The 23,885-nt window shown below is 33.4% G+C and overlaps 1 protein-coding gene across 2 annotated transcripts in view; it reads right to left on the reverse strand.

Annotated features, from left to right (window-relative positions):
- The window catches only part of CNTN1 (contactin 1), a 346,709-nt gene that overhangs the window by 43,730 nt on the left and 279,094 nt on the right, over positions 1 to 23,885 (reverse strand). For both annotated transcript variants that reach the window (XM_032877020.1, XM_032877021.1), the window contains 4 exons: positions 21,897 to 22,046; positions 12,831 to 12,901; positions 7,895 to 8,129; positions 4,936 to 5,039 (listed from right to left, as the gene is read on the reverse strand). In XM_032877020.1, coding sequence (XP_032732911.1) covers positions 4,936 to 5,039; positions 7,895 to 8,129; positions 12,831 to 12,901; positions 21,897 to 22,046 — 560 coding nt within the window. The remainder of the gene's footprint in view (positions 1 to 4,935; positions 5,040 to 7,894; positions 8,130 to 12,830; positions 12,902 to 21,896; positions 22,047 to 23,885) is intronic.

Here is a 23,885-nt window from a genome sequence, read left to right on the forward strand (position 1 = left end):
TACATTTTAAAATCTTTATTCCAAAAAATAAAATAAAATCTTTATTCCACTCTAACAACTTTTCTATCCAGTTTAAAGAAGTTTTAAACAAGATTAATATAATAAAGACTATTTCTAGAAGATGCTTTGTACTAAAACGAGGAATTAAAGTGAGAAAACTTTTCTACCTTCTCACTCAAATTTCCATGAGGCATTTTTTGGCAATATGAAAAAAAAGAACAAAGCTTTCCTTAATTTACTATTTGCAGCTATATTTGAAATGAGAAATGACTTTATTCATCTAATTTTAGCAAGGATGGTATGGTCAGTCTCAAATAAAATTCACAACAAATTAAAGCAGTGACTTAGCCTTGCCTTTGTGACTAGGGAGCAAAAAAGCATGATTATGTGTGCCAAACAGATTTCCTTATTTTAGAATATGAGAGTTTGAAAAATTTCACAGTATAGTTACTCTTTACAAATGAAAGCATCTGAGACAAAATGATTTAATAATCTGTCCCTCTTTAAAGTATATGTTTACATATAGCTTACAATGTTTTCAAAGTATACTAAAATAAAGAGTAGATACATATACGTAATATATGGCATCATCTTTTTTTCCCTGAAATAGCCACTGGTCATGAACTTCATTTCCAAATAGATAATAAATGTGGGCTGTTGCATCTTGATCATCTCACTGAGTTTCTCAACGTATTGAAAGGCTGACAATAATCTGTGAGAAAATTGCTCAGAGTGAAGGGTACAACCTGTAGTCATGGAGCAGAACACACGTGTTTCTTTTGACTAATCACTAAGGAGACCAAAAGAGAGCCTGGATGAATGAGTAGAAATGGATTATCATGACTAGAAAAGATATACATCCATACAGCAAGTCCTGCTTTATGGATAGTAAACCACTAATTCCTCTTCATTTGTTACAGTAACATATAGTATATTTATTTCCATTTAATGTTGTGGCATTCTATAATTTTCACTCTTTCTCTACATGTTTCTAAAATTCCCACAGCATCCTTTGTCTATTGTAAACCTGTCATAGTGCTTATTAAACAATTATGAAACTACCTCATGCCTTGGCTTTCTCTCTTCCTACTAATTTAGAAACTCTTTGAAGACAGGCATTTATCATTTATTTTCAACACTGCGAGCATAGACTACATTTGATGTATGCTACTCATTCACTCGTTGAACAAATAATTATCAGGTACCCACTTTGTACCAGTTATTGGGCTAGGTGCTGGAAATGCAAGGACGACCCAAGCTGACTAATGAGATGCTGACATTAAAAAAAAAAAAAAAATCTCAATGTCTGAAAATATATTGTATAAAAACTATATTATCCAAATCCCAGACTATTTTGATTATTAGCAGATTCCATGGGAAAGGAATCTCAATAATATAAATCATTCAAATAGGTATCCTTACAGCTTTTGGGAACTATTCAAAAGTCTTTTATTTTCACCACCGGGGCTGGGACCAACCAATTCTATGTAGGCTTCAATTAGCTTCTTGTAAGGGTTTGCCAAAAAGATAAATCATCTTTGTATCTGAGCTTCCTCTTTTCTTATTCACTCTGCTTTTTCTTCATACTTGTTCCCTGGGATCATATTAAAACAAACAAACAAATAACAACAACAAAACATCACCTTTTCCCACACCCGTGTGTCAGACACTGCTTTGGGGAGATCCAGATGAAGACAGACACCTTCATCAGAATAAGAAAATGAAGCATTTCCTAAGTATCAGTTTATGCTCACCAAAATGAATTAACCTTTAAAATCATCTGAGTAGATTACTCAGGATTGATAATCTTTTAAGACAATGTGAAACCAATCATGAGCATTAATCTCTAATTCAGCTGCTAAGAGTTTTCCCATTCACTATTCCTGATAGCTTATTTCGCTTATTTTCATAAAGTTAAGTGAATGTTACCTGCTGGGTGAGCACTTCTTACACTCTTCTAGTTCCTCTACACTGCAGGGAAACTTAGTAGTATTAAGGTTAGAAGTGGGGAGCTCTTTAACCAGGCGAGAGGAAAAAATGAGTAAAACTTAAACACTCTACTGAGATATATTTTAAAACCACAAGGGAAGAGATTATTTTTAAACTCAATTGCCTACAGTTCTCACTTGAAAGATCAGGAAATTAACCTTGAGATGGGGTCAGTCACATAGGAGCTGGGCTTCTCCAGCTTTTTATTTTATTTTCTTAATGTGTTACTTTTCCCTCCCTCTGCTTCTTTGTAACTTAGACCCTGAGTACATTTTTATAGGAAGTGCACTGGGATATTAGTTTTCTCAATAATCTATCTTGTTAAACTGCCAGCTTCTCCCATCATATTTTAAAATAGAAACAATAACCACATTATACTCAGTCAAGGAACACCCCTCTCCCTTACGGGGGCATTTTCTTAAAGGAGAATAAATGTTACGGATATTTTCTTTTAAGCTTTCATGCTTGTCTCGTCGATATTCAAGGTTCTGTTTCAAAGACTCAAAAGGTTTTTAAGAAAGAACAAATTGAAACAATAATTTTGTGATTTACTTCCAATATTTTTAATTTCTTTGGAGAGCCAAGACCTAGGTTTGAATCTAATTATGCCAATTATTACCCACACAAATGTTTCTAAACTTCAAATTCTTCATCTTTAAAACAGGGATAATAGTAGTGTTGATTCCCTAGGACCATGTAGATTCAATACAATAAGCTTAACTGTTTAGCATAGTAAGGGCTCAACAAATGTTATTATTCTTATCATTAATATTATCATCATCTTCATTACTGTCATAATCACCACTGTCTTCAAATATCCAATGATATAGAATAAGGAAAAGTAGTAAATGCTTTCATTTCATTCTGCACAACAGTTCTATGAGGCATGATTACTCTCTTTCCAGCTTTCCAGGTAAGAAAACCAAAGCTCAGAAATTTCAAATAAGTTTTGCACCAAATTCCTCAGTGATAGAGCTAAGATATCAACCTGTATCTGCTTGGTGAAAGAGCTCACAAATTTCTACTTACTGTGGAGTTGCAAAATGTCAGCTAACTGTGGAACTAAATTCCTCAATGGCATACATTTTTTCCTTGAAAATTACCATTTGAGAAAATATTATCTGCTAAAGATTTTTTGCTATTTAATTGAAAATCCTTACTTGATGCTTACTTCCAATAAAAAAAGCTATATTTTGGTTATTATCATTGCTTCCCACCTCATATTTCCTTTGTCCTCCGCTTGTAGGAAGTTATAAAATGGCCAATACACAATTCTTAGACAAAGACAAGGTTTTTTAAAAAAGCGAAATATACATTTATTGTTTTGATTAATGAGTGAGTTATATATCAAATAATCCTTTTTTCTCTTTTTTATTACTTAAAAATGAATAATATGAAATAAGAAAAAAATGCTATGGTCTAAAAGATGACTTTCAAGCTCCAAAATCTGGTGTCTTCTCCCAAGAAACCTGGAACTTATTTATTATAGGGGCTTGTAACAGCTAGTGAATTTCTAAATTTCTCTATTTTTCCCATTCTTTTACTACTAGCTGTCAATGTAATTATCAATTAATAACTTATGAATATTGGGTCTTTCCAGTTCATTCTTACCATTCCACTCTTTTCATAATAACTTCACCTTGCAAAGATTATCTGAAGACACTTTGAAATGTACCCAAATCATAACCTACAGTACAAAAAAAGAGAGCTTCCTGATATTTTACATGTTTAAAACTGAAAACCTTGGGTTAGTTTTGTGGTCATATCTCAGAAACATGGCTTGGAGAAGGCCAGATTGTAACACTAGATTTGATCATATTTGAGTATCACTATCAGCCCCCAGTGAGTATCTGTTCAGTGTTTACTCTGGGCCCAGCGCTGTTCTTGGCACTGAGAGGAAAGCAGACAAAATCCTGCCCTAGAGGAGCTAATATTTCATGGACAGATGAAGAAGGGAGAGCACCAGAATTGAGAGGGCTATCTGATTGGGCCAGCAGCTCACTGCCTGTGGCTTCAGAAGGGCCCTCACTGTCCATTCACTGCCTGAAACAGAGAGGACTCTGTGGTTTGGCATAAAGCCCTGAACTGTGAATCAGAAAAGCTGAGTTTTAGATACTGCTTTGACACTCAATTTGTGGTGAGGCAAGTCATTGATTCTCTGGTATCCATTTGCTCATCTACAAAGATAGGATGTTGCCAATTTCTCTTAATATTCACTCTTTGTGCTTAAAAATATGAGATGATTTCACTTTCTCTGCATAATCACATCTAAATTTTGCTAGCATCATATTAAAGACCCCAACAATGATCGCAGCTTCAGTTTTCTAGGCCTTTTTCCCTTTACTTAACACAAATCTTCCCCCTTCTATCTGGCTATTCCTACTGGTCTTTAAAGACTCAAATCAAGGGAAGTTTTCTTTGGGATATTTTGAATGTTCCCAATTTTCTACCTATAGATCACATATTTGTGATCTTATGAAAGATCCCTTATAAAAATATGTGTCTGTTTTATGAGACACATGTTTGGCCTATTTTATAGTTATTTCTTTTATAGGGACTTTTAGAAATGGAACTATTGAGATAAACAGAATAAACATTGTAAGGATGCTTTTCTAAATTACCAAACTGATTTCAAAAAAACTTAAAATTCACTGGCATTTTATGAGAATGTCTGAAAAGATCTTGTTTAACCATGAGTGTTATTACCCTAGTTTTTATTTCAGCTGTTTGTGAATGCATGGGACTCTACAGCTCTCCTAGATAAGCCAGTTAGGAACCTCTGCCTTATTCTTAACAATTAGTTCATAAATGCCTCACATATTAAACACAAGAATTGGATTATAGTATTAGTTGCCACATAAATCAATGGCCACAGAACACTATTTAAAAACCTTTACCAATATACTTATGAATAAATGTATGTAGTTTGATAAAAATTGAACTCACCTGATAGCTTTCCACTATTTTTTCTACAACATGCTCCCAATGAACAGATATCTCAGAAGATGATAAGACTTTTACACCTACTTCTGTCGGGGCTTCACTGGGAGCTGAAATTTGATGAGAACATTATATTTTTATGTAAGATGCTTATATAACAAAATTCACATAGCACCATTTGCTGAATGAATGGATTAAAACTGTATTTTGATATTTTCAAGTAATTTTCATATTGGTAAAATAAAATAAGTCCAATAATTTTATTATCCTTCTCTTTGGTTTTACTAATATTACTTTTTTCATGATTATCAATGATACATGAACACACACAGTCATCTACACATGAATGTTAACATAGACTTATACACATATATATATATATACACATAATTTAAAAAAATATGGAAGGCTTCGTGGATTTCTCCAATTATCTGTGAGTAAGAACTGTATTCTTTTCTGCCTTTCTCCCAACTAATCTGCTTAAGAAAGCCCATGGATGCAGATTAAATTATTATATTTAGCTTATCAACGTTAAATCATCAAAAATAGGAAATTTGGTATTTATTATGAAACATTGTTCATCACAATCAATTTTCAATTTTCCTTTACTTTGTATTTACACGAACTAAAGATACTAGTTAGAGATACTTTCTTCTTTCTCTTTTATGTGTAAGTTTCTTTTTGTTTTTTTTTTTTTTTAAGATCCTTTGAAACAAGTTGTGACATCCACTGCTTCCTGGGCTCAGGAAAGCTTTTATAAGTCTAATCTTCCAACTGGGCATCAAGTCAAGTATGTATCAAAAAGGCCTCTGTTCGGTGAAAAAAAAGTAATTCACATCCCTTTTGAAAATTATATAAAGAAACTAAGGAAATCTTTAAGCAAGAATGACCAATTTTTATTGTCTTTTATTAACAAGCCATAATCCTCTTTTATGTTAAAAATGTCCTGCACTGTTGTCTTTCTGAATCATGGTAAACGTGTAGCACTATGATTGATTTCTTAGCAGTAAAATAAAAGATGACCACTTATACAAGTTTCAGCACATGCAGGTTTTATGAGACCCATGAAACATTTAGGAAGAAATATAATTAAATGCAGATGGCCATGACTAAAGAGATGACAATCATGGCCTTTTGCCTGACTACTTTAGCATCAAATAAAGCAATAAAATATTGATATTGGGTCAGAAGATAACTTGTAAAATGCTGTTTTACTTTCATTTCCTCTGCGAGATGTACTCATATTGTTCAAACTGGTAACACTGTGTCAAGTTATCATATTTCTGCTGAATCAGAACAAGCACAGAGAATCTAAGATTTATTACTGGGTACTAAAAAGTCCTGAACTGATTATAAACCTAAATAATTTCTATTTTTTATTCTTTCTATATATTTAGTTAACCAACTTAAAAAGGGTGTGTATGTACTTACACACATATATATTCATATATATATCTATGGTCCCTTTCATGTTTGCATTGTCAGTAAAGATCATGGAATGACTTGAATTCATACTAAATATTTTTTTAATTTTTTAAATTTTTTTATAAACATATAATGTATTATTAGCCCCAGGGGTACAGGTCTGTGAATCGCCAGGTTTACACACTTCACAGCACTCCCCAATGTCTATAATCCCACCACCCTCTCCCTAACACCCTCCCCCAGGCCACCCTCAGTTTGTTTTGTGACATTAAGAGTCTCTTATGGTTTGTCTCCCTCCCAATCCCATCTTGTTTCATTTATTTTTTTCCTATCCCCCAACCCACACCACGTTCCATCTCCACTTCCTCATATCAGGGAGATCATATGATAGTTGTCTTTCTCTAACTGACTTATTTCACTAAGCATAATACCTTCTAGTTCCATCCACATCATTGCAAATGGCAAGATTTCATTTCTTTTGATGGCTGCATTGTGCATACTAAATTTTTAACAAATATGAAAACTAGTAACTCTATGACATTAATGAGTTCTATGGGGCAGCTAATTGTTTATTTTGAAGTAAAAATAGTACAAACTAGGTAAACAAATAGAGTGTTTTTCCTCTAAGAGATCAGAGGGGTATCTTATAGTTTTAAGTATTCACCCTCTTCCATTTGTGCTTCTGTATATGTGAAAAGAGAACATGGTCAAGGACAAATGTGTTAGGTTAGAAGCCAATAAAATCCGTATTTGCTTTTCTAGCCAATAATAATTACATAGTGCCTATGATTAGGGAGTTATAACAAAGAGATCTTAAAAAAATAATAAGGCCTAATCTTTCTTCAATTACGAAAATCATAATAAAAGTATAGTAGCTTAAATAGGAAATCAGAAATCAATGTCATTATGTATAATATAAAACTATATATTTAGCATAGACCTATAGAGTCCCTTACGAGCATACTCAGATGAGTTAATGTTTCTAGAAAAACAAAGAAAGCCAGTATCTATATATTTATCCCCTAAGTAGTCTTCCAGACAAATTTTTCCTTTCCCAAGAAAGAAGTTCAACTACTTTTCTGACTGCTTTGTCATAGAATCATGCTTCGATTTCCTTTAAAAAAATTTAATAAAATTTTAGCACTCTATCATAATGACAGGAAAGTTACACGAATGCTATAATTACACAATTTTGGGGTTAAAAGGGGGCAATTTTACTCCCCCCAAAATATGTTCTGTAATTTATAAGCAGTAAATGTTGTGAATGCCGACTTACCAAGGTTCCAATCAAGTATAGAGAATTTCTGACTTCAAAATTAGAAGCAAGAGGCCAGGAACAGCCATCTAACTCTAGTGGAGATTTCCTAACTATCATGGACATGATCTAAAGGATGAAATGATTTTGGAAGCATTCTTGTATTTAAGTGGATAGAATGACATTTTAATCCGGATCGAAGTAATACTCGTTTACTAAATGCCTAGTACTATGAAAAAAATCTCCCCTCCTTCATCATATTAGTAAGGTCTTTCTTTTACTTACCGTCTTGTGCTGAATTAATGACTGCGGTGAGGCTGTATGGTCCATCTCCTTTGTTGTTAAAGGCCTTAACTTTAACTTGAAATGCAGTGGATGGGCGCATGGTCTCATCTTTATGGACATAGCGGCCAGTATCTGGATTAGTAACTGTAACTTTTTTCCATTCTTCCCCATCAAAGGGCTTAAATGCCACTATGTAACCAAAATTGTTGCCATAGTGGTATTCTCTTGATAAAGGCTACATAGAAATTGAAATATTAAATAGGTTTAAACAATACAGTTAATGGGGGGAAATTCAATGCAAATAATAATAACAATACACAGGGAAGAATGTTCTTTGTAATAATGTACTTAAGAAGACATGTTCATAAGTTAGTGTTGCCTGAAAATGCCAGGGCAAAAACATGTTCAAACAAGCAATGACTTCACTTACCAAGGTTGCTTTTCTTGGAATATCTCGGCGGGGGGGGGGGGCTCCCACTCTGAGCCTTTTTACATTCAATTCCTTCAGCCTGGGATGTTCTTTCACACAACAGAAGGCCCCTTCCCTCACTTATTGAGGTAAAGATCCCTTACTTGTGGTCTTCCCTGGCCACAGAATCTGCCATTTCAGGACTCTTTCCATAATACCTCTAGCCCACCTCCCTGATTTATTTTCTCCTCTTTAACACTACCATGATCGACACTGTACCCTTGACTTATTTATCCACATCATTTTCTCTATCTATTATTAGAATGTAAGTTTCATGAGGGCAGAGTTTCTGTGAATTTCATTTATCTTTATCCCTAGAACCTAAGAAAAAAGCCTCAAGAAATATTTAAAGAATGAGTAAATTAATTTCTTTAGAGTTGAAAGGCAATGGTAAGAGAGTACAAGACTCCAGAATATCTGTCTTATAATCAAACAGTGGAAACTGGACAGAAGGAAAAAGAGATGGTGAAGGAAGAGATGCTACTGCCCTCATCTGTAGGAGGCTGACTATGGGCCCGTCTGACAAAATATTGAAGAAAGTGCTCTGTCTGGCATTATTTTCTGGCTTTCTTATTATTATACATGCCAACTGCCCAATAAAGAAGTTCATGTCAGCTTTAACAATTCATTATTTTTAGATAATGGCAAAGCTAATTCTAATAAATACTCATCATTTGATCTTTTTTAGTCAAAAAGGTAAATATGCAAGTTGTGTATTTACTTTTTCACTGAAAAAATCAAAGTTAAGTTGTTTTGAGGAAAAACCTTGAAGTAAATATACCACAGCTGCTTGAATATACTTATGTTAAACATGATGGCTAGAACTGTAAATCCTAAAGCATGATCTCAAGGATGTACAAACTTACTGTTTTTACATTATTTGAAAATATAATATTTCTACACTCATTTAAACATTTTTCTTATTGGATAGTTATCTTCCTAGTTTTTGCAATTTACAATATACCAGAATCAGCTACAGAGTTTTCACATCCTAACAAAAGTGGAAAACATTTATCAAATTAAAAAACAAAAAGCTCAGTAAAACTGGGGGGGGAATAATGATTCTCAGGCTATATCCCCAGAAACTTGATTTAAAAATTTTTAGAATAAACTTTCTATCATGAATTTTTGATAAGCTTCCCATCTTATTCTGAAAGATACCCACTGTGTTAAAAAAAAATCAAGCTACATATAAAAGAGTAAAATATTCTAATTTTTCCTAAGAGCTGTACTTATATATGTTATACTGACACTAAAGCTTATAAATCAAATAACTTGAGATTCAACATCTTATTCTTAAATCCTACTTAAGAATGTAACTTAAATGCCAAAAATAAAATATGACTACAGTGCACTGAATGGAGTCAATTTTTGCTGAATATCCACTTACAGAAACCAATTTATTGTTTGCTGAGATTAAAACCTGCTATTTTCTCTGCACTTCTCAAAATCCTTTGGAGCCTAGGTTCTGCTCTTTGACTGTGCAGTAATTAAACACTAAAAATATTTAATGGGTACGTGGATATATATAAACATGTAACCTAAGTAAATTCAGACAACTTTGTACTATCACAGCTTTCTCCACCACCAATATCTCTCACTTCAAATATCCTGTTGAAATGCAGTGTTTTTCAGACATTAGTCTCTGATATAGAACTCCTTTACGGGTCATAAAAAATTAACAAAATATTTTGAATGTTTCAATAACAAGTCCCTTGAATGATTTCTGAGACATATTTATCATAACCCATTACACTAGTAATCAAAGTAAGTTTCAAGAGCAAAAGCAAACTCCAATTAAAAAAAAATACAGGTACTAAGGGTTTGGGTGGCTCAGATGGTCTGCTGAACCAGCAACTCTTGATTTCAGTTCAGGTCATGATCTCAGGGTCATGAGATGGAACTGGCAATAGGCTCTGTGCTGGGTGTGGAGTCTCTCTCTCCCTCTACCCCTCCCCACCCCCACCTCTACTCTGCTCTTGCACACTCAGGCATGTGTGTACTCTCTCTCTTTTTTTCTCTAAAAAAATAAAAAATAAAAATAAAAAATAAAATCAGGTGCTCATACAAAAGTTTTTTTGTTTTAACTAAGTGTTTGGGGTTTGAATGTCCAGAGAAAATGTTATAAATTAAAATTGGGTTACCATACCACAGTGAGTTCAAAATATTTCTGGAATTAGATAGTTGAATATTTGTTTAATCTTTTAGACCAATGGATCCCTTAACATCCAGGATCTATTTTTGCATAGGAACTGCTTACTAAGCTATAGTAGGCCAGGTAAAATCTGACAGTCATTTAAGAAAGAAAATAATTTTGGTAATTTATTATTGCTTGTGCTTTGGGCACTGATTTTATTCTTCTTTTTTTTTTTTTTGCCTTAGGTAATGTTACATTTTGGATAGAGGATTGTGAAATGAACAATTTCCATAGAAGAAGTCATTATAAGCTTGGCATATACTCCAGAAATAGATGTCTATTAGAAGTGCAAGTTGGATAAAGCTTGCAGTTAAAATTTGTCTTTTGAAAATCAATTACAGATGTCATGAAAATATGTTGAAATGAAAATTAATATTGTCATATTCCATGCATACAAAAAATAATGATAAAATATATTATAATATGTAAAATATAACTTAAAAATAAAATCTCAAGGAGTCTTGCAAAATTATATATAAAATAATATTAAATTTTAAAATGTATTATACAAATTTTATGACTTTACATAGAAGACTAGAAAGACTGCCCCAAAATGTCAAATTGGGTGATTTCTGGGTTGTTTTGTTTACTTTATATTTTAACATTGGAGCTACCAATAAAAATCTGTTGTTTTCTGACTTAAAAAATTATTTTTACGAAACAAAAAAATAATACTTCTGTGGTAGAGATATTACCACAATAGTGGTAATAGTATTTTGACTCACTGATAATACGCTACTAATGTTAAATAGAAAAGGACTAACTCATCATTTCGGTGTATTAGACAAAAGCAATGCTGAAGAACATTCAGATTCCTTTTGGATAAACCTTGCCCAGTTGAATATCCAATTATCTAGTACGTTCCACTGAAAAATTTTTCTTTTCTCCCATTGTATTGCTTGGTGCCTTTTTGCAAATTAGTTGTTTGAGTGTGATTCTATTTCTGAACTCATTATTTCATTGATATTTATCAGTCCTTATGCCAGTATCGCATTGTCTTAATTGCTGTAGGTTTAGAAAGTTTTTAATTCATGTAGTGTAATTCTTGCAACTTTGGTTTTTTGTTTTGGTTTTAAGTTTTATTAGCAGCAAACCAGTAAATATAAAAGAACAACTGGCTTTAGAATATTGACCAGGTATCCTGCAACATTTTAAAATGTGCTTATTCGCTCTAATAGTTGCTTATAGATTCCCTAGAATTTTGTGTACAAACACACATTGTGCTCTTTATTTCATTTTCTTGACCTATTTCACTGGCTAGGGCCTCCATTACAACATTAAGAGGGGATATCTTTGCCCTATGCCCAAATAATGAGTTAGAAGGAAAACATTAAGCCTGTCACCACTGAGCATTATTATTAACTGTAAGATTTCCATAAATATCCTTTATCAGGTATAAGAAATTCCCTTCTATTTCTATATACTTAGACTTTTAAAATCATGAATATGTTTTAATTATGAATGTTGATCTATTGAGATGATCCTATGGTTTCATTCCTTTATTCTTCCATTGATTTGTTAAAGTGAAACCAACTCTGCATTTCTGGGATAAACTCTACTTCATCACAGTGTATCATTCTTTTAGTATTTTGCTGGATTTAATTTGCCAACATTTTTTTAAGTTTTGCATCTATGGTTATAAAGGGTATTCCTTTGTAATTTTCTTTTGAAAAATAAAGTTCACATTTCACTTAGATTAAAATACATTGCAAAAAATTTGTTTCACCAAAAAATAACAATTTTATATTATTTCAATATAAGCCACAAAATTCCTACTTTTCTCCAGGTAGTTCTTATAAAATCAAGAAAAGGTGGTAGATATGGTAATCCAAAGAAAACAAACAACCAATATCTTTGGCCTCTGATTCTATCTTGACCATGAATAAAAGTGGTCAATGTACACTCATTCGCTAGAAAGCTTTTGACTCAGTTAAGATATAAATCAATAAATGAATGTAAATAACAACCATATGTTTAATAAGAGTGGATTACTTTCCAGTTAAACTTCAGTTTCTCTTTACAGTCACTTAAGGAAGAAAAAAAATGTACAATTGAAATCTTTAGTGAACTCACAGTTCCTTCTGCTTGTTGATAATTTCCCTAATGGTCCATTAGAATTTTTCTTATTATATTTAAACAAAACAAAATAAAACAAAAACAGTTCATCCTGGGCCATGTCTTTTGTTTCGATTTATTTTGGGAAACAAAATCAATTTGAGATTAAGGGTAGGTAAAGCAGCCTCTGATATATACAACTTATTAATACTTACTACCCATGTTATGGTCAGCTCCCTGTTGCTTCCACCCCCACCTCCGACATCTGAAGGAGCCACGTTAGGTGCTGAAACAAACAAACAAACGAAACAATGAAAAGTGAGGTTATGTAATTTTTTTCTGACACTAGAGTTCTTATTCACTCCAAAAACCATGAATTTTGTCTTTCACTAGGAAAGACAAGTCGTACACGTGATCCACTCACTTATAATAACAATGCCTCATAGTAACTGTAATACGTATCTAATCTATTTTACTGCCAAGACAAACATTGATTTAGTGCCATAGGAAAGTAGGGGTTTTCTTCAGCAAGAGGTAACAAAGCAAATTTGCCTCCCCCCCCCCCACAGTTGTTTTTCTTTTTTTCTTCCTCTGTCCTTTTATTTAATATGAATTTGAAAGATTACATCCACTTTGTTGGGAAAATATTTCATAACTCTTATTTTAAACCCTATGACCGAATAATTTACTGTTGTGGTGTTAGTTTTATGCTTTAATCTACAAAGAGCTGTTAAAGAGTGCCTATCCACTAATATTGGATAATGTTACCCCAAAATATCTGGAAATATTAGAAATTTAAAACTGTTTCTGGTACTCTCACTACCCAGTCTCTAAATCTCTTCTAGAATCTTGCCCCCTCAGGGACTCCAACTCTCCCACACACTTATCTTCTTACATCATCCTTCAGTTTTCAATTACTCTATTGGATTCGACTCTGCAGTCTCTCCATCTTTAAAAATTATCTGTAATATTGCCTTCCACTTACCCTCCATGCCATCAAACACTTGTCACTGAACAGCAAAGAAGAACTGATACATGGCTTTTTTTGTACTTCACTCTATAACGTCTTTTTAACAACCCATAACCTGTTTTCTTTATATTACTGAAATCACTCTCTCAAAAATCACAAAATTGCTTCTAACTGCCAAGTCCAATGGCCTCTTCTTTGTTTTTCTCCCAGTTATTCTCTCTCCCTGAAAGTCCTTTAGGATAAGTCACTCTATCATACCAGATTTGCATCCTGTATCTTTTACAATTTTTTTATTTTTATTTTATTTATTTATTTGACAGAGAGAGCGGGATCACAATCAGGCAAAGAGGCGGGGGGGGGGGGGAAGCAGGTTCCCCACCGAGCAGAGAGCCTAATTCAGGGCTCAATCCCAAGACCCTGAGATCATGACCTGAGCCGAAGGCAAAGGCTCAACCGCTGAGCCACCCAGGTGCTCCTGCATCCTGAATCTTATTGTATGGTGTGTCTTCTTGGATTTGCATGTAACTGGAGTTAAACAGGTACACAAAGCCTAGTTTGTCATGCACTGGAGGCACTTAGAGATCAGCTGCTCAGCTACACGGACGGTCTGTTTTTACATAGAACCGCTGTGGCTCAGTCTGAGGTACCATTCCCAGATCTGTCAACATTTTAAAGAACATATGAAAGATGAGTTATTCCTTGAGTCCCCAGATCTTTCCTGGTGGGAAATAGTCACACCTTCCTTAGAGGGCTCAAAGCAATGCATCCGTTTACTAAGCTGCAGATCCCAACAAATAATTGTGATTCAAAGATAAATACTTCACAACTTCCCCTATGTTAACCATGTAAATTCTTTGTTGAATAATGCACATTAATTGCACAGAAACAAACAACATGTATGGTTTTCTTTATGTCTATAGACCATATGATGATTTCCATTTCTGATTAGGAATTAATATATTTGAGAGATTTTATTCTACTATTCAACTGTCATCATATAAGTATTAGAAATAAAAACTGAGTGCACAGAAGTGTTAAAAGATAATTGTAGCACTTTAGATAAAATACATATTGAAGGCGGGATATTAAAATAACTCTTGGAAACCTTTTAAGCCCCATAATTCATATTCTGAAGTTAAAACTCTACATGCTACAAGGAACAAGAAACAAAGAACATGCTGTTTTAAAATCAATGAATAAATCAAATTTTGTGTGTTTAACTCTAAGTACAAGTATTGTGGTCACAGGCAAATAATTTCAAAAATAACCTTAGAATAATTTATTATACTGTAATTTGTTGAATCAAATATTGCTTTCATCAGGTCAAGTACTATTTGCCAATACATTTCACTGTGATCCTTTTTATTATAATCAATGTTAGCCTCTTTGTTTAGAATAGAGCTAAAAATGGAATATGTTTACGTTAGATTGAATATTTTTTCCATTTCATAAGGTTTATTTTAAGCTCTTTTAACATGCTTCAATAAGTAAGTCGAGATTGACTTGCTTTTCTAAGATTACTCACTGAGCTCATGGTACTAAGATAAAAGACAGTAATAAAGCTACTGTACCTTCTAATAGAATGTTTTGTATCTTGGGTTGATTATTGACTTAATGTCCTCCATTTAGCTTTGAATGTTCAGTTGTAGCTTTAGCAGCTATGGGACATTTTTTCACAGGTGGCGTTGAAATATAACACACCTATCTGACAAGAATATGAACACCTAGGTACCCTTCTTCTGCCTTCAGCCTTGTGTGAACAGGAATGCTTGTGCAAATCATGATTTCTTTCAGGGAAGTAAATCACTCTAAGCACAAGGCAGCTTATTCAACTTTTGGATCCAAAGTAATTTAAGAGTGAACAAACAAAACTTTCATTTAAAAGATTTTAATAAACTATTTAGGAAAAAATAGAAAATTATTGAATTAATCATGAATAAACAATATATTCTTTTACTGTGAAAGGTTAAGAATAGTGAGTTTTTACATTTGTCCTTCTGCCATGAGTTCAGTCTAAGTGATTCCTTGAAGAGGTTTAGAAGAGTGCTTCTGTGTTTCAGTCACAGGACTAAAAATTATTTAAAAAGAAAATTAAGCTGATGTCATAATTATCTTTCAGTTTATTAAAAACAAACTAATGTTGCCAATTTTACTTTTAGATTTTGGAAGCTTAGATAATTTGCATGTAAGTACCTATTTGAGCTTTGGTGTTTTATTTAACACCAAAATTGGTTTATACAAATCCTAAACTGTGAAAACCATGGAGTATATGAAGACAGGCCCCTGATTCAAAATAGATTGTTGACTACTTAGTTCTTCTTAATTACTGCTTAACTTGTAGAGCCATTTTTACGGAAATAATGTTACCATGAGTGTAACTTTCCACTTCAATTTGCATCAAAATTTCATTGTGATTTAAAACTAAGTTTTTTAGGAAGAGATTCAAATGGTTATAAATGTAATGTTCTAGAATCTAGAACACCAAAGGAATTAAAGTACAGATTAACATTTTACATCTGCTTTTGTTCTACTTCTAAATATATATTCTTTCTGATTAGCTGTTAACAAAATCAAATGAACTGTACAATATTTGGATATTCAAACGAGAGTGGTTACTTGTAACTCTTATGATTGATCTCCTGTTGTGCTGGTGGAGCAGATTGCTAACTCCTAATGCATCTACCCTGTTAAACTGATGTCCTTTCCATAGTCGGTAAAAACAATACTGGGTCTGAGATAGTTCATAAAAATATGAATGCTTTAGGGTCTTATCAAGCTGAAATTGCAGGCTGTTTATTAATCTAGGCTTTGATCTTAAACAGGAATTTTACACGGGTGGTACAGAGTAAATTTGTTAACTGCTCAACAGAATGATAATCTAAAAATAAGTCATTGGAGAAAATGCTGGATGGGCAGAAAAGAATGCTACAAACTGAAGTCATCACAATGCACAGCAAGATTACTATGAAAAACTCAAACCAAATATGCACTATTTAAGTTAAGCAAAAGAATTAAAACTTCCTAGTTTCTCTCTGTGTATTAAGAACAAAAGCATCTAATGGACATGTGAACTTTGTTTTCAAACAAAACAAATTACAATCGATAATGGGTTCTTCTGAATCGCAGTGTGCAGATATCACCGTGGCTTTGATTGCTGCTTTTTTTTCTTGTCTTCCTCTATCAACTTGCAACTGCCAGAACTAGTGTTACGGTTTTTGTTCCTCCCTTTTTCTTCTACAAATACTTTTGTGGCACTAATGATAACAACATAAATACAACCTGATTCTAGCCTGAAGATGCATTTTCTTTACTATAGTAACAAGTATATATGTACAACCAGTTTCAATCCAATGTGTTAAGTATCCACAATTTGGGACAGTTTCCTGAATGAATGAAGGAGCTCTGCTTAATAAAAGACTCATCTAGAACACAGAAATAATTTTTACATAGTGCACCTAACTGGATACTCGGATCAGCACTGAGAAATATGTATACAGAGAAGTAGCATTATCCTCTTTTTTTTTTTTTTAAAGATTTTATTTATTTATTTGACAGAGAGAGATCACAGGCAGGCAGAGAGGCAGGGGGAAGCAGGCTCCCTGCTTGGCAGAGACCCCAATCAGGGACTTGATCCCGGGGCCCTGAGATCGTGAACTGAGCTGAAGGCAAAAGGTTAACCCACTGAGCCACCCAGGCACCCTGAGTTATCCTCTTTTGACAGGAAAGGCAAATGAATCCCAAAGAAGTTACTGAGCTAGCCAGGTCACACTGCTTACAAGTACAGAAGCTATAGCTTTAACACAGGCCTCCTCGTGGCTAAAAAATCTATACATTTTGCTACTTTTAAAAAAAGATTTATTCTTTTATTACAGATGATAGCAACTAAATTTAACAGTACCTTGCTAGCTACAAAATATGTTCTTAGCACCATTTCTCACTTTATCAAATAAAGCTAAAAATTAAAAATAAAACTAAATAAAAGAGCAGAGTAGTGTCATTAGTCATGAAATTAAAGCTCTATACAAAGGATGAAAGTGCTGTTTCTTGTATTATTTTTTTTTCTCTTTTCCTTCTTAGGTTGATCTGGCATCAGTGAATGACAAAGCTGTCAAAACAAACCCAAATGCACCATTTTAGGATATCAACTCACCCACTGCACCTGCAGATCCATTAGCTATGGGGGTATGTCTTAGAATGACACATTACTTTGAAGGATGCTTTTGTTATCTCTTTCTTACAGTCGAAATTAAATGGGTTCCAATGAATTACAAACACATCTTCTAATTCTTCATTTGGGACCATCCATTTTATAATGCACTTGTCTGAATGCAAAGAATATGGGCAACTGTGCAATGCAAACTTAACATTAAGTAATTGGACAGATAAGGGCATGTGCTGCATTAGATAATGTTGTGTCTTTCAATCAGCATAATGAGGTGCAGGGGTAACCTTTCCATCAAACGGGAACCAGCCTTTATTCCACATAACATATGCTGGCATCTCTTACAGAGTTGTTATAATGGTACATGACAAGACAAACATCCCCCTGTTTTAAAAAGTATTTTTATTCTTTTGTAAGAATGAACAATGTAAATGTCCAATTTTATGCATATTAAATTTTTAAAAAGCAGGATGAAAAGAAAAGCAGCATTTGAGGAGATATTCTGTTGAATTATATTATATTAAATATATAAAATTCTTCCTCTAAGATGATGAGAAATTACATGAAATGATGGTTCTCTAGGCTTATAAAAAATGGAAAATATATTGCCAAATGATCAACTGCAGAGTAGACAATCTTTTCTTACAAGCATATTAAAGTTTAAAATGAGAATTACTAGCATGATAATTTTATTCAGGAAATATAATGTACAGGATAGAATTAAATGCTTTCCTTACATGTTTTTAAATCATAAAAAATAATCATAGAATAAATGATTTCCATTTAGAAATGAGAAAACCTGGGCTCAGAGAGGTTAAATAATCTGTCTCTAATCAAAGGTACCAAAATTTTACTGAAAGAGTTTTCAACTTTAGTACTGTACACTGTCCTTTTAAGAAGTGGCTTAGGAGCAGAGCTTTCAGAGTTAGAAAGTCCTGGATGTGAACCCCAGTTCTGCTTCACATTAGCTAGGTTGTAACGTTAACTTCCTTTTCTGTAAAATCAGGAATAATAATACCAGTTTCATGAAGTTACTGGAGAAATTAAGTGGAGCAACGCAAATAGAAAGCTTAGCACCCTGTTTGAAAATACACAGCAAGTGTTAAAAGACTGATAACCATAAAAGTTGATTAATACAAGACCCTACAGTTTTTCTTATGAAAGATTAATGAATGTGTTCGAGGTTGTAGGAGTTATTTTTTCACAATAGAAAGGACTGAATCCTCTCATTATATCACTAGAAGGCTGTACCTGGTGGCATTGGGACCAAGACTGTTATCACTTTGTAAGTCTGTTTGTTTGTTTTGGCTCTGAAGGCTTTCAAAGGAAGTTATTTTCTAAACTCACCAGAGAATTAATTCATTTACAAAATGTCATTTGAGCAAATACAACATAAAAGGCAACATTTACAAAAGGTGATGCCAAAAATGTGTTAGTTGAAATGAACAATCCTTCCAAAATTTTAGGTTTGATACCTAAAGCAAGTTCTTCCCAGCATTTCTAAGGGTAAGAAGACCCTGAGGTCGAAAAGTCTTCAGAGTTACAGGCAAACTTTTGGTGATAATTATATCAAAAGGATCCTGATCTTCTAAATATGATATTAAATATAAATTATTTCATAGACTGAGATTCAAAAATCAGACTGAAATCTTTCTCTTAGACAGTTTTTTTGTTATTCCTAAAAGCATATTTAATCATTTCTACTTTGAGATTTAAAAAAGAAAAAAAGATCTTGAAATAATTCTTTTCAGATGATCAAACTATATATCCTAAATCAGTCACTTTCTGAGACTAAAAAAATTAAGATATGTTTGTATCAGAATTCCTGAGGAGGAGAGGTGAAGTTCTACATCTACCACCAAGGCCAGAGCGAGCATTCTCCCTCCCCTATGAAGAGTTTTGTACTTCAAAAAATGTGTTCAGATGAAGTCTTAGTTCTATATCGTGTTAGTTGAGAGATCATGGAAAGCTAATCAAACTCAATGAGATTTTAAAAAGGCCTATAGGGCACTTGGGTGACTCAGTCTGTTAAGCGTCTGCCTTCTGCTCAGGACGTAATCCCAGGGTCCTGAGATGGAGTCCCACATGGAGCTTCCTGCGTCGTGGGAAGCCTGCTTCTCCCTCTGCCTCTCGTTCTCTCTCTCATGAATAAATGAATAAAATCTTTTAAAAAATACATAAAAAAGGCCTGAAAGAATATTATGATTTTTTAACTGAAATAAGTTTACTTAGGCATAGACTTAATCATTAATTTTTTTACAATTTTATTTTGAAAATGAATACTTGTTAAATCAAATCAAGTGCAAGATCTCTCAGCATGAAATTTTGTAGTTAAAACCACCAGTCAGATCATGCCCGTGTTCCTTTCTATTTTTGTCTTTCAAAAAAGGGCAACTGTGTTCAGTCCATCATACCGAAGTTTCTATTAAAAACATAAGTGGCTCTAGGGACTAATAATAAAAACCAAACACAAGAATCCTGGCTATCTGGTATGTGTGTTCTATAAAGCTTCAACTTATATTACCTCCTTATCCTAATGATATTCCTTTGAGGTAGAGAAAAAGGCACAGTTGTATTCATTTGGTGGATGGATATACCAAAGCAAAACAAAACAAAAATTTGTATTTAGTCATATCTGGTTTCATAGTTAAGGATGAAATCTAAACTTTTACTAGAACATATATATAAAGTTTTATATAACTATACATAGTTATATAAAGTTATATATATATCTATATATAATAACTATATATAAAAATATATATCTATATATATAATAACTATATGTAACTATATATAGCTATATAAAGTTTTATATAAATAGACATTTTAGAGTCCTGCTTGAGACACCACCTGTACGAGAGAAAGCTCAATATATGACAAGTATCAAACAGATGTGGATTTGAACTAAGTCTCATGAGTAGTTACATTCATTCAACACTATTTACTATCTCTGAGTCTACTTCCCATTAATGAGCACTGACTCGTATTACCTACATTAAAATATTATTATAAGAATTAACTGAAATATGTGTGAAAATACTCAGTGAGGATCAATACTTCAGCATTTATTTTCTTCCTTTATTATAGAATCATCATTTATACCTGGTAAATAATGTAGTAAACCACACGGAACTTTAAGAGAGCTTATTAATGGCGGTCCTGTGAATAACTTGGCTTTAAAAATGAAGACATTAGAGTTCATCATTCTATTCAGATGTTAGGTCAAGAAATTGAAGACGCCAGAAATGTGGATTAGTGATATTAAGATATCATAGTAGAACTTTAACAGCAGTCTGTCATTCTTTTAAAATCTTTTCTCCCAAATAAAGCACTGAACTTTGGCAAGGCATAATAAAAACAAACTCAGAGAGCCTACAAAACATTTTCTTTTTCACAGACAAGGAATAATAAAAAAAAGAGCTATTGTTAGAATCAGAACAATATTTTTGCCTGTTAATGCAGGGGAAAATGAAAATAGAGCTGAGTACTTCTCCTACTAAAGACTATTTAAATGGACTTGGTATTTAGCGTAAAAATGTGGATTTAAATTGGAAGACCACCCCTGGCTGAGCTGTGATCAAAGAGCATGTTTAGAGTAGTACCTCATATTAAAAGAACACATTACAGCTATTTCTTAGAGATGCTATGATTCCCCCAGTGGCAGAGATCTGAGAAGTTCTCATCCCATTCTCTCAACTCCCTACTCACTGTACCTTCTCTGGCCATATTCCATGGCCACTCAGTTATAAATGTTTTTGAGTGACATGCAAAATTGTGAACCTTCTAGATCACAGGACCTGCTTCATTAAGAGTCTGCCTGGTTAACATTCAGAATTTACATGAGAGTTTATATTCTAAATACCAACTTCATTTTAGGGGTCCCTAGTGGAATACGTAGTGAATTCTATTTACCACTCTCCTTACATTAATTATGTAAAAATATTCTCAAACTTCCTATTTCCTTTTTTTTATTTTTGACTATCTTGACACAGAGTATGCACACTTGTGTGAAATATATATATATACACATTTTTAGATGAATCACTTACCTCAGAGCATTTTTTATTTCAAAATACATTCGACTATATATTAAACTGTCACTGTATTTATAAACCTCTTAAATTTTAAAAAGTTTCTTCAACATACCAGCACCATCTGTTTTAATTTTGTTTGACGGTATACTGGGCTCTCCTATACCCAATGTATTGGTTGCTACCACACGGAATTCATACTCCATCCACGGGATTAAATCCACTGCTCTTGCTGCCTCCATATTTCCTTCAATGATTGGGGGATCTAAACAAAATAAATATTAAACAGAGAATATTAGTTGGACAACATTGCTTTTATAATCCCCCATTTTTATTTTACTATTCTGAGAAAATGGCACCTATTCCATTGAGTTGAAACAAAAATACAAACTAGAAATGATGAAATGTTAAACTCAAGGGAGTAAGCAGAAAGCTCATAAATAAATAATAAACTAGAAAAAGTGATATGCATATGAATCATCTATTTCATAAGCCTAGGGTCAGAAGAGTGAAATTCTGCACTTCTTTCAAGCTCCTATGTCATGCGTTTGCTGATAACCCCTGGCTCCACCTTGAATAGCTAGAAGCTGTATTCTAAAAGTAGAATCTAGAAAGATTTCCTGAGGCAAGAGTACAATTGGGGCAGCTGAAAATTTTGTGGACTGCCACTGATGTTGCATATGGGTAGTGAATGATTTACTACTAATGTACCTATATGCTTATACCCTTTTTTAGTTGGTTTTGTACATTTTCACCCAAATTGTTTGGGGCAATGATAATATATGTTATGATAGTTTATTGAGATTTATTAAGTACTTCTCAGAATTCATGCTGCTAAGTAATAAAAAGATTATAAATTATAGGTAGGATATGATCCAAGATTGCTTATTGCATTGAAAGATGATAAAACATACAAGGAAGGCAGAACTATCCAGTATTTTAAGCTCTCTTAAAATAACTCTACATGTGTTTTTAATAACTAACCTACACATACATATGCATGTAAATACTTGCACATCACTTATTTGGAAAATTTGTTCCTTCAGGCTTGCCTATGACTCATCACCTTATTATTTAGGGAATTTTTATCTGTCAATGCAGACCATGAATATATAGCTTTTCAAGATGCTGTACCCCATCTCCACAATAATTGCTAAGCGTCTCAGTGTCTAGTTCCTGTCTCTGGACAAATTCCTGTGTGGCTCAGACCATGCCATACCTCACCCTACCATAATTTTAACTCTCCTGGACACTAATCTTGCCATCTATTCTCTTACTTTGTTATGAACTTGTTCTCTATATTTGACAAATATTTTTGAGTTTCTGATTAAAAGTTAGGCTTTGCCTTCTCATGTTTTGATTCTGCCTCTTTATTTCTTACTTCTTCCACCCCACCAAATGAGAATTTGCCTTACTTCATATACCAAGGCACTTCTTTTAAGTAGTTGTAGGAACAAAAGTAAAGTTTTAGTTTGTAAAGGGCTCTTTGTAAAGAAAAGGGAAAAACGTAGCTGGATGTTGTGACACTGGGTAAGGTGGCCCCTCTTCCCTTCTAGACACCTTCAAATAGTTTTGAGCCTCTTATGAGAAGAGAAACTTTTATAGTAGTGGGTTGAATTGTGTCTACCAAAAAGTTTTATATATGCCCACACTACTAGAACCTGAAAATGTAACCTATTGGAAAAACAGTCTTTGTATCATCTTTCAAGTTTAAGACTGAAATTGTATTAAGGATCTTGGGTTAAAATCATGCTGGATTATCTAGGTGGGTCCCAAATCCAGTGACAAGTGTCCTAAAAGAAAAACACAGAAAAGAAATATACATAGTACAGGAGGCTGCAATGTGACCACAGAGGCAGAAGTTGAAGTGTTGTGGTTGCAAGCCTAGGTACATCTGGAGCCACTGTAAGCTGGGAGAGGTAAGGAATGAAATGTTCACTAGAGCCTTTGGAGAGGGTAGAGACTTGCCAACATCTTGATTCTGGATTCTGGCCTCCAGAACTATGAAAGACTAAATTTCTGTTGTTTTAAGAAAACAATTTGTTACAGCAGCCCTAGGAAACTAATATAGTGTTTTAAAATCAGAAGCTGACAGAACTATTTA

The sequence above is a fragment of the Lontra canadensis genome, unplaced genomic scaffold (assembly GCF_010015895.1).
Source record: "Lontra canadensis isolate GAN:19392208 unplaced genomic scaffold, GSC_riverotter_1.0 scaffold59, whole genome shotgun sequence".
In the NCBI taxonomy this organism is placed as follows: Eukaryota; Metazoa; Chordata; class Mammalia; order Carnivora; family Mustelidae; genus Lontra; species Lontra canadensis.